We start from the raw sequence: 12,076 nt of genomic DNA on the forward strand, positions 1-12,076 counted from the left end.
CACATCTTCTGGCTTCCTCAGTAGCCTGAAATTAGAGCTTTTTAAGAAACATCTGTTTCTTTACTTCATTGGAAATAAAAAGGCTTATTTGATTGGGAGGGCTAGTGCAACACGTTTGGAAAAGCATGCACCAGCAGCAGTTCTGTGTACCAGAGAAGCCAGCCAGGGGAAGGTCTGTACTATCGAAAAATTATTTTGGCTGTTGTTAAAATCATTCGAAAAGGTTCTCTTTTCCTGGAAGAACACTTGATGGGAAAATCAGGTTTTCCAGTCCATAAAATATTTCCTTGAAATCTTCAAAAAGATTACCTTCACTCACATTCAAATCATCAAACCACTTAGCCACAGAAAGTGTCATAACTTTGCACATCACTGACCTCTTTCTATGGAAGACGTACAGCATAATCACCAGCCCTCCCACGATCAACAGGACAGCGACAGGCAGAGCGATGATCAGATGGATGAAATTTTCATATCCTGCTGCAGCAAAGAGGAGGAAATGATAAATATCACCAGGTGAAGTATCTGCTCATTTCATTTTTTCACATTCAGTCAGAAGTATGAAAAAAAATGCCTATATATTCATTTATTCCCCCATCATACCGTAAGAATTCCTGAAGGTAAATGGTGTCAGAAATAGAACATGGCAAACAATTATTTGAAAAAAGAGTAAATACGTGCAGACTGAGGCATAAACTCATTTTTTAAAGTACAGTATATTCTGGCGTAATAGTTTCAATGATAACTGAAGAAAAATAATCTTTGCATGCAGTTTAATGACTGTTAATGAAAATGCATACATTTGACACTAATTTCCCACATCCCACATAATGTTCCAGGGTTTGGTCCATGTCCCTGGTACCCAGCCTAACATCTGCCATACAAGTGTTGGTTCCGGCAGTAAGGGGTCTCTGTGATCTCACACCTGTAAAAGGACTCAAATACTTGCAGCAGCAAGCATTCTATTTCTAATAAATAGAATGAAAATTTCTATTCATTTTTATAAAATGAACAGAAATTCTTACATCTATGTATAGTCTACATCTATGTATAGATCAAGTCCTGCCAGCCTTAATCTCTGAGATAGTTCCATAGACAATTTAAAATAAACTCACACACACATTCACGCACCGGATGGCACCCCTTTCCAGTGCTGCTGCAAACATTTGAGTCCTGTTACAAGTCTAAGACCACAGAGACCACTGATCATCAGAACCAGCACTTGTATGGCAGATGCCTGGCTGGGCACCAGGGACATGGACCCACACCCTGAAACATTCTGTGGGACATGGGAAATCAGTGTCAACAGGTAGCACGACAACTAGAAAAGTGGACTTCGCATATGGCAAGGATTCAGAGAGGAAAGGAGAGGAGAGAAGGGAGGCAAGGGAACCTCCCCAAGGGAAAACTTCTTTATGATATGCTTTTCTTGGGGGTTGTGGGGAAATGGCTTTCCTAGAAAATGATGATACTGGAGAGATGTCAGGGCCAGCTCATAAGGGACCCTATCCAAGCTAAGCAGTTTCAACCTCATTCTGCAGATTAAAAGGAGTCAGTGAAAGCTTTCAGGCCCAGCAGTGAACTGATGAGATTGGAGTTCCAGGGAAATGGCTGTGCTGAGGACTGAATGAGGGATCTGGCAGTAAGAGAAGGCACTGTCATGTCTTAGAGAATTGGGGGTACAAGCCATGTCTCCTGGGCATGCTCTGCATTACTCAGTTCAGACCTACAAAGAAGTCACCAATCCTTGTTTATACACCAGGCAGACTCACAGAGATGATCTGGCTTGGTAAGTCATGGCCCCAGGAAGAGGCTCATACAATATGATAGCTCATACCATCCCCCCAGGGCGAGTGACCTGGAGTCTGAGCTGTGGCGGCGCTGGTGGTGATAGATGGCTGGATTCCAGAGACATTTAACAGGCAGAATCCATGAGGCTTGGGTTGGAATGAAAAAGGGGTGGCTGGAGAGAAAGAAGAGTGAGGGATGCTGTGAGGTTCCTGGCTTGGGTAACGAATGGATTACAAGGCCACTGACTCAGCTAAGCAGCAAAGGAGAGAAGAGGCCTTTTGACGGCAACAACTGTGATTTTGGTTTTGACACAACGAATCTGAGACCTCTGTGAGACATCCAAGCACAGATGTCTATGCGGAAATGGGCTTGGAATCACTGGGGATCAAGTTAACATTAATCATAAGTTCCCTATCAATGATTATTTTGCCATTAAAAACTGTGATCATGGTTACTCTTTAAAGACTACTAAAGCTGTTTTAATTTTTAAAATTAGAAGTATTTTGATCGAAGAAAAAAGATATTTTTATTGATATTGTATCTCTCAAAATGGATGCAGTCTCCGGCATTTTATAATTCCTCAAAACACTCACAGGTGATCATTACCAAGGGGAAGCTGGCAGATTTTTCTTTCTTCCCCACTGAGGCCTGCTGTTTATATCACTTATACTACTGGTCAGGCTGTATGGTGTTCTTTTTGAGTTTCACATTTCAAGAGGGACATGGAGAAATTGGAACACATCCAGAGAAGAACAAAATGATTAAATGGCTGGGGAATTGGTGTATGATACTGGGCTACAAGAAAAGGCCAAAAGACCTGAGATTATTTCATCTGGAAAAGAGAAGTCTGAGGAGTAATTTAATAGTATTTAGGCACACAAGGAGTTCCTAAAAGGCAGGCAGTTGGCTGAAAGCTTCCAACCCTTCCACATCCTCTGAGGATTAAATAAGAGGAAATGAGACTAAACTGTAGTAGGACAGAGCCTTGTCTGACATAAGGAAAAATTTCTCAGCAGTAAGGCCAGCACGTAGATTCAATTTCCCTGCAGTATGTGATAATATCTGCTGGAAAAATTCCATCAGAAGGACTCCTGATTTCCCACTGGCATCCTGGCACTTACAAGGTTAAAAATGGAGCAGCATAGGCAGACAGGAACATGTCATGTCACCAAAACAAGCTGAGTTCACTCAACCCCAGAAGCCAAGGTTGCTGTTTCACAGATCACAGACCCCTAAACTAGGTAGGCTCTGCTTCTAGAATAACGAAGGGAGGAAAAAGAGGAGGGAAGGAGGCTGGGGAGAGAAAGCAAGCAAGCCACTACTCTGGACAAGGTTGCAGGAATATTGTGAAGGTTCTAGGCGCTGCAAAGGTGGCACAGACTAACTGGTGAGACTAGGTTAACTGGACTAGATGGGAGAATTCTGACTATTTCAATTGACAAAATTATCTGCCTAAACATCCATTTACCTCTAAAAGCCTGAACCCATGAACAGTGCCAGGCACATAAAATGTTGGCTCAAGATTTGCAGTTCTATTCACCCCCATCCTGCTTTTGCTGTATTAGGATTTTCAGATATCACAAACAGATTAGAATACTGGGTGCTGACCAGGTGACTACTGGAGACCTTCTTTTTTTTTTTAATTAATTAATTTTAATACACAAATAAAAATTGTACATATTTATCATGTACAACATATTGTTTTGAAATATGTATACACTGTAGAATGGCTGAATTAAGCTAATGAACATTATGTATTACAACACATTTTTTGTGTGTGTTTGGTGAGAACATTTAAAATCTATTGTCTCAGCAATTTTTAAGAATACATCATTATAACTGTCATCATGTTGTACAATGGATCTACTGAACTTATTCTTCCTAACTGAAATTTTGTATCCTTTGACTAACATCTTCCCAAATCTGCTCCCTCACCCTCAGCCCTGGTAACCTCCATTCTACTCTCCATGAGCTTAACTTTTTAGATTCCACATTATCAGTAAGATCATGTGGTATTTGTCTTTCTGTGTCTGGCTTTTTTAACTTAACATCATGTCCTCCAGGTTCAGCCAGGTTGCCACAAATGACATTTTTTTTCTAATTTATGGTAGAATAGTATTCTATAATGTGTATGTACCAGGTTTTCTTTACCCATTCATGTACATAGTGATGGACATTAGGTGGATTCCATGTCTTGGCCATTGCGAAGTGTTGCAGTGAACACGGCAGTGCAGAGAGCTCTTTGACATACCGATTTCATTGCCTTTGGAAATACACTAGAAGTGAGATTGCTGGACCTGTTGAATGCGTGTGTTTTTTTTCCTTTTCTTTTCTTTTTTTTTTTTTTTAGACAGAGTCCTGCTCTGTTGCCCAGGCTGGAGTACAGTGGCATGATCTCGGCTCACTGCAACCTCAGCCTCCTGGGTTCAAGAGATTCTCCTGCCTCAGCCTCCCAAGTAGCTGGGATTTACAGGCTTGCACCACTGCCCCCAACTAATTTTTGTATTTTCAGTAAAGATGGGGTTTCACCATGTTGGCCAGGCTAGTCTCAAACTTCTGACCTCAAGTGATCCGCCCGCCTTGGCCTCCTGAAGTGCTGGGATTCCAGGCGTGAGCCACTGCGCCAGGCCAAGTGCATGTTTTAATGTAACTCCAGATCTGAGTAGTAGAAATGTGGACACCAGGAAAGATCAGCCCACTAGACCCAAAAGTGTTACCACTAAGCAAGGCTGCATTGCTATTTTATGTGTTATGCCAAATTTGATTTCATTCCATGAACATGAAATAATCTTAAAAACTGGGTTTCTAATAAGAAATAACAGAAACTCAATACAGAAATAATTTCACCAAAATATTAAATTTTGTTGGTCAAACAACAAATACGTGGCTCTTGTTGTACTTATACATCTTATAATTTGTTTTAAAATCTGAAGTCATCACACAGAACAGCCTAAGAATTTTCTTGTTAATGACTTGAGCATAAACTCACATTCCTCCGTCTCTGCACCAAAGGGTGAGCACCGTACATTTCCAAGGCATATGGGGGCTTTAAAAGGGCACTGGAGGGTCTAGGATGCTACCATGGAAATTCTTGCCCTGTAGCAGGCCGAACCAGATGACCTCTGGAGTTCCTTTCACCCCTTAGGACTTCAAGCCCTGAATCTGAGCCCTATCTAGTTTTACTGACCAAGTAGGAGGTGGAATGGTCAATTCAATGCTTTATAAAATGTCTTTTGTAAAAAAAAAAAAAAAAAAAAAAAAAGAAAGAAACAAAAAGAAAGGTCTTTGAATATAAGCCAGGTTGAAAGCAACAGTCTCCTCTGGCTCTCCAGTGGTTGCACCACCTCAAAAGAGAGGCTCAGTTCCTCTCCCTTCCTGCCACATGAGGTAGGGGCCCAAAGCTCACCATCTGCCCCGCCCAAGCTTTCACACAAAGTGCTGGTATGTGCCGGCACCTTAGCATGACCCTTCTGAAAGCTGGCCAGCTCTATTTTAACAGAAAATAAGAGGGCCATAAACACTCAGGCTGTCCTAATCCTGGACCACCCTGCTTTCAGTTTTACACATTTCTTCTCCCTCCACATGCCTTACTTTTGGCCTGGACATAGAAGAACACAGGATCTGTCCACGACCCATTCCCAGAGAGAGATGTGGCCTGAATCCGGGCTGTGTAGTTCCCCGGGTTTAGCCGGTTTAGCTTGGCCCCTCCATACTTCCTATATTCCTGTCTGGACACACATTCTCGCTGATCCTGGGGAAATAAAACATACATGTCAATTTCCCATGAACGCAGGAGAAATCTGGGGCCTGCCAACTAAACTCACCACACTGGGGACTCCAGCTGTCTGATATGACCTCCCACCTAACAATGATCCCGACTGTCAGTAAAGAGAAAGAAATCAAATCTTAAAAGGTCGTCTTCAGGTAGCTTTAAGTACACCCAAAAGCTTTAACCAAACATTTTTGTCACCAAGAACTCCAGAAGGATTGAAAGTTATTAGAACTGATCTGGCCTATGCCACAAGGTTATCTTATATAATGAAATCATTTCTTGAAGGCTCTTTGCCCTCTATGGAGTACTCCTTAGAGAGTATGGAGCGGGTAGAAAGACCCAAATCCTCACCAGCTTGGCACGTATTTTATTGTTTTAACTCCTATGCTAACCAGGAGGTATCCTGCGCAGTCAGGTAGCATATGTTGTCAATGGATGGAAATACATACATGCGGGCACAGGCCACGGCCCCAGTCCTACCTCAACTTGTGATCCGTATTTTATTTCATACATTAGAATCAATCCATTGGGATTCTCAGGTTCTGGCCACTTTAAAAAGATGGAGTTTTCAGGCCTTGGCTCCCAGGTCACTGGCCCAGGAATGTCATCTGCTCCTTCTGTACAATTTAAACAAGTGACAAAGTTGGATTTGGGTTCCCAGGGAGGGAGGCCAACACTGGGCTGACCTGAGAATAACCCCCCAATCCACGCGGGCAGGACTATGGAGATCAGCCACGTACACTGCCCCTGAGCAGGCTGCTCACACACAGGGGAGGATTCAGAATCACACCAACCCCACAACTTGCACGTCTCAAGATGCCACAAGATCCTCCTTTCTCCCCAGTCCTTCAACAAAAAAAGCCTGCTGCCAAGCACAGCAGGAAAATCTTGGCAACCTAAGTAACTTTCTTCTCTTCTGTGCCTACCACTTGAAAAAAGAAAGCTTTGTGAAGCCATCAAACACAAGCAGCCCTGAAAAGATGCTGAATAAGCAGAAGCAGGGCGCGGGGTCTGCCGGCTGTGACAGGGACCTTCCGTGGCCCACGGCTACACACGGCAACTGCAATTTTTACACAGGCACAAAGGATGGCCCCAAGCTCAGCCTGTGAGGAAGCTGCTGGGAGGCTGGTGCTGAGAGCAGGGCAAGCTCTCCCTGCTGGCATCAACTCCTCCAGCAGCTGATTGACCTTGTGGTGGTTCCTTTCTTGCTTTTGCTTCTTGAAGCAGTGAACAAAGTGGTGATGAGCAAAGGTCACGGAAAGTTACAGCTGCAAAAGGCACCTGATGGGTCAGTTGACTATGTCTCTCCTGGGAGAGCTAAGGAAACTGAGGCAGGGAGCCTGATGATTGCCTCAAGGCATGCTACAATGGACTTCAGTGCCAGAACTGCACCGAGGAGGACCCCAAGCCCCAGACTCCTATCACCTCCATGCTCTTCCTACCGCCTGAGGCTTCCTAAAGAACAGGACAGTTCTTGTTGTCTTTGAAGGCACCCACCTTCAAAGACAGATGAATGCCCGAGTGACAGGCGGTGTCTAACAACAAGGGAAAGCCAAAGGCTAAATAAGCAAGACTGGAGGCTACTCCAGGAGTTGATCTTGAGGGGCAATGGTTACTCTGGATCAAGGCAACTAACTGGAGACATCTCTGAATATGTCAGAGCTCAGGAGGGGGCAACCCGATTTGTGCGCAAGAGGGGCAAAAGACAGCGGGAGTGCACGATGTGCACCGAGTAGCAGGTGGAGGGTGGACCATGCAGACAGCTCCCTGCTCCCAGTATGTTCCACGGAGAGACCAGGCTGGGAGTAGTGTCACTAGAAGGGCGTGGGCTCTGTTCCCTAGGCAGCTGGTCTACCACACCACCTGCCAATGATCGCACGTTATTTAGCAGGCAGGCCTGAGTCTAAGGGTCGTGGCCCTGGGTGTCAGACCCTTTGTCCATAAAACACATCTTCTCCACTAGGTTGTGAGGAAAGTGGCAATGGGGCCACCTGGATATACCGTACCTGCGGGCATAGTCCTTGCAAAGACAAAGTTGGAGGCGCTGCAGCCCAGTTTCTCAGCCTCATGGTTGCAGCTGTGGATATCAATGCGGTACAATGTGAAAGGTCGAAGGTTAGAAATGACAGTTCTCTCCTTATTATCCACTCTGCTCTCAAAGAAAGGGTACTCTGTCTCTAGCTCTTCCAGATCTGTAATGTTGTAGGTGTCTGCCGCCGTGGTGTTCCTGCTTCGGCTGGACATGGTGGTGTTGGCCACTTGCATGACATCTCTCCGCTTCCTTTCAGGTCTGCAAGGAAGAGATAAATGTGGCTTTTAAGTGCTTTTACCTCTTTCGTCTTTTCTATGACTTGAGTAAGAGTAACAGAAGAATCTTAACCATGGAATAGAAGGAGCTATTCAGCCCCCTTGGATAAGAATGCATGAATCATGGGGATGTCCTTCCTCGTTATCTTGCTTTCTCTACTCTGCAAGTGCCAGAATGGGCACACAGACTCTCACCCCCACCCCCGGCTCTCAGAGTGGTTCTTCGATTTTACCTAGAGGCAAACAGTGTCTCTGCCATTCTTGGCCAGGCAGTCCTGGCTGTGTCATCAGAACACTCAAGCCATCTGGTCACAGACCTTATGGTTAAGCATTAAAGGTGGCAAACCTACCAGCTGTGCTAAGATTTATTAGGGCAGGAGGGGAGAGGTGAGGTGTGTGGCAGAGGCCCCAGAGACCTGGAGCAGAGGGATACGAAAGCCTATGGTGGTGGCTCCTTGGATCTGCTCTGACTGTGGAAATAAAGATGCCTGGAGCCTAGCAGCAAGCAGCTCCACGGACCTCAGGTCTCTTCTTGGGGACTTCTGCTCCGGGCCCACCCCCAACCCCAAGAATCTGTGCTTGCTACACGCTGCAGGTCCCTGAAGCCCACCCAGTCCTCCTCCCAACTCAGCAGTGAGCACCTGTGGCCTCACCAAGTTCCTGCCCATGAGAGGGCAGAGTCTTTGTCATGGATTTGAATGGGGACTGGAACAACCAAAAAGCAAAAGGGAGTGCATAAAGTCATCACAAAAAGGACATTCACACCGAAAAGGGCAGATGAGGCATGAGGGTGTGACCCTCTAATTGCTGCTTTGGTCAAATATGAAAAAATGGGCTTTGTGGCTCCCCCTAGAAACCTTAAAACAGAATCCTAATATTTACAGGAACCAACAAAAACAAACAGAATACGAGAGGAGCACCCAGATGGAGAAAGGGCAACCCTCAGGTAAGCCATGGACCAATGGTGAGAAAACAGGGCTGAGGCCTTTGGCTGGGGTCACTGGTCTTAGGAATAGGCAAAAGGCAGGGAGTAAATGGGATGAATTCCATCTGCCCAGGGAAATGAGAAAGTCCAGAACATGGGAAGCTCATCAGTGCCATGGAGGGGAGAGAGCGGCAGCAGCAGCAGAGAGGGAAAGCTCACACAGGGAACGGAGCAGCCCAGAAGCCACTTGCAGGTTCAGCTGACGCTCGGCAGGTTTCTGGCTGGTCCTTACGCCAGAACCTGGGAAGGAGAGAGCAGGGGGCTTGGGGAAAGGGCCTCTGGTTCCCTAGTCTTCTCAGCCCATGGATTCCCCTGAAGAAAACATGGTCCTTCTTTGTGTAGTGGCACATGGGGGTCCCATCAAAGGCATAAACTGCCCAACACAGACAGGCTCATTCTAAAAAGCAGAAAACCACAAGGTCAGGGCATGTACATTTGCTTTCACAATACTGGGGAAGGAAGAGTAAGGACATGAGGCTGATTATCCACAATCCTCACACTCTGCAAACCAACCAACCAGCTAACCAAGCTTCCTGGAAGGGAAAAACACAAGAAACCACATGTACTGCCACGGAAATCTTTGTCAACACATCAACAAATTTCCAGCCCTTCCTTCAAAACCAACACAATATACACTTGTGTCTGTCAGAAGTTGCTTAGGTTTGATGCACTGCAAAATAATTCTGTGTCAAAACCCCTCTCCTAGCCCAGCCCACCACGTTTAACTGGGATTACATCATTAAGTATATTCAGTAGTTTACTTGTTTATCAACACCACACTTTTAGGGACTGCACAGCTCTCAATGCTGATGACATCAAGGCAGTGACAAGGGGAGGGAGGTGATACAGAACATTATCTGGAAGGCAGGAACAGGGGAAGCACAATGGCCCATACATCATTTTTTGGTAAACAACTACATTTCCAAATCATGTGCCCAACAGCAAACATTACTGCCAACTTTCCCCACTCCACCCCACGATACAACCTAACCCTATTGGAAAACCTTTTACTTTCCAACATCTGTCAACATTTTAGCTAGTTAAACCAAACTATGGTGTGATTTACAAAATAAAGACAGTAGTCAAAGAAAGGCATTTACTGCCAAATACTGACTTAGAAACTAGTTTTACAAACTCTAGCTTCCACTCTACTTCAAAACATACTACAGGATATTCTGGACAATTTATAAGGAACTAAATCTTACTTAACTGGTTTTATCCCACAAATAAATTGTTCTCAGAATGAATTGAAAGAAATCAAATCCATTTTCGGACATTTCACTTGTAAGACAGAAAGCCAGCCTTTATGATTCAATCATACTGTCAGCTGGACACTCCTTCACCTAACTCCGCCAGAACTCAGTAGGAGGCAAAAAAAAAAAACCCATTAACTTCTTATAAAGTATGGCCTCTCACCATGAACAAAATATTGTCTTTATATACATCCATGAAAAGGAGAATCATAAGTTGGACTTGTCTTAGGAGACAGAAAGGAAGGACTGGGGGGACAGATAAACACACTTCTCAAGTGGAATAGAGGAAACTTGTTTTGAACCCAACACCACCAACGCTGTGCATTAATAACATCAGTGTCAATCGCAGCTCTGCCTTCACACATCACATAATCTTGTGCTCCACATCTGATGAGAAAAAAACAGGTCTTGCCTTGTAACTACAACTGAAAGCAAGGGGCCTTTCAGCAAAATCTTTCCAAAACCTTGACTCACAACCCAAACCTCCTGCTGGTTGGTGGAACAAGACAGCAACATAACCAATGGCCTTTGATAGAGAATAAACAAACTTCCCACCCAGTCTGCTTGGGACACTCTAAATTCATCCTTCCATGTGGCGGGCGGCAGGAGCTGCCACGAGCTGAGCCTCTGCTGGTCTAGGTGGAAAGCACCACGAGAAGCAACACAATGGAGGAGAAAAGGAGGGAAAGAGAGTTGGTGTGTGGGAATGAGGACCAGGTCCCAGACTGATTCTTAATTAATTAGGATGTCGGAGAAGTCACCAAACCTCATTGAGTTCCAGTTTCCATACCTCTTTGCAATCTTTCTAGTCCTCAAACTTTCTGCTTTCTAGGAACCACCAGTGATACACAGATATCCTGGATAAGAAAATGGCCTTGGGCACTGAACCTCAAGGCTCACACTCAAAGCCCTGTCACCCACCAGCAGGCAGAAGATTTCCCCAGCGGGGCAGGATGCGAGAGGTCTTGAGGGGCTTGCAGGCCCTTCTCACAGCTCTGGTGTTTTTTTTTTTTTTCTTTTTCCTTGAGATGGAGTCTTGCCGTGTTGCCCAGGCTGGAGTGCAATGGCGCAATCTCAGCTCACTGCAACCTCCACCTCCCCGGTTCAAGCGATTCTCCTGCCTCAGCTTCCCGAGTAGCTGGGATTACAGGTGCGCGCCACCACGCTTGGCTAATTTTTTGTATCTTTAGTAGAGATGGGGTTTCACCACATTGCCAGGCTGGTCTCGAACTCCTGACCTCGTGATCTGCCCACCTCAGCCTCCCAAAGTGCTGGGATTACAGGCGTGAGCCACCATGTCCAGCTGCTCTGGTGGTTTTAACTTCGAGAGAGGAGGGGAGGGGAAGAAAGCCACCAAGCAATGAAGAGGCTCACTCTCAAAAGGAAACAGTGCCTCCAGTTCTAACTGGTCTTTATTTCTCATTTTACTGATTTCTCGAAACAGCTATTTCAACCATTTTGCAAATATCAAAAAGGTCATTTGGCAGAAAAAAAAAATCACTTTAAAAGCCATTTGTTGTTACAGCCTAAGAAAGTCTATAAGGGCAGAGTCATTGCAGAACAAATAGCTACTACAGGCTCCTCTCAGGGTTGGGGGCAGTGAGGGGAAGGGAATGTGCTGGGTGGGGTACTGGCAGCAGGGGCACCGTGGGGACTGCAGGTGGGCAACTCATGGGTACCATGCTGATTTAAATCCAACTTCTTGGCCTAGTTTTCAGGCATGAGGTCGTTTCCAAAATCTGCACTATAATCTTACATGAAGAGGGGGCCAGGGAATACCACTGTGCTTCCATCTCCTTTCCCACACACTACTGGGCTAATCCTTTTTTGAAAGGAAAACAAAAATTGTTTAACATTTTTTATTGTGTTAAAATAAAATTTTAAAACAAAATAAATATATGTAAGACAAAAATTTGCCATTTTAATCATTTTAAGGGTACAATTCAGTGGCATTAATTGCATTCATAG

General features: G+C 45.0%; 1 protein-coding gene across 3 annotated transcripts in view; it reads right to left on the reverse strand.

Annotated features, from left to right (window-relative positions):
* The window catches only part of IGF1R (insulin like growth factor 1 receptor), a 318,275-nt gene that overhangs the window by 34,838 nt on the left and 271,361 nt on the right, over positions 1 to 12,076 (reverse strand). For 2 of the 3 annotated variants that reach the window (XM_033188875.1, XM_033188878.1), the window contains 4 exons: positions 7,570 to 7,853; positions 6,044 to 6,180; positions 5,383 to 5,542; positions 378 to 480 (listed from right to left, as the gene is read on the reverse strand). In XM_033188875.1, coding sequence (XP_033044766.1) covers positions 378 to 480; positions 5,383 to 5,542; positions 6,044 to 6,180; positions 7,570 to 7,853 — 684 coding nt within the window. The remainder of the gene's footprint in view (positions 1 to 377; positions 481 to 5,382; positions 5,543 to 6,043; positions 6,181 to 7,569; positions 7,854 to 12,076) is intronic. The other variant, XM_033188876.1, reaches the window with a different exon arrangement.

Source organism: Trachypithecus francoisi, unplaced genomic scaffold, assembly GCF_009764315.1.
Source record: "Trachypithecus francoisi isolate TF-2019V2 unplaced genomic scaffold, Tfra_2.0 Lachesis_group3, whole genome shotgun sequence".
NCBI lineage: Eukaryota > Metazoa > Chordata > Mammalia > Primates > Cercopithecidae > Trachypithecus > Trachypithecus francoisi.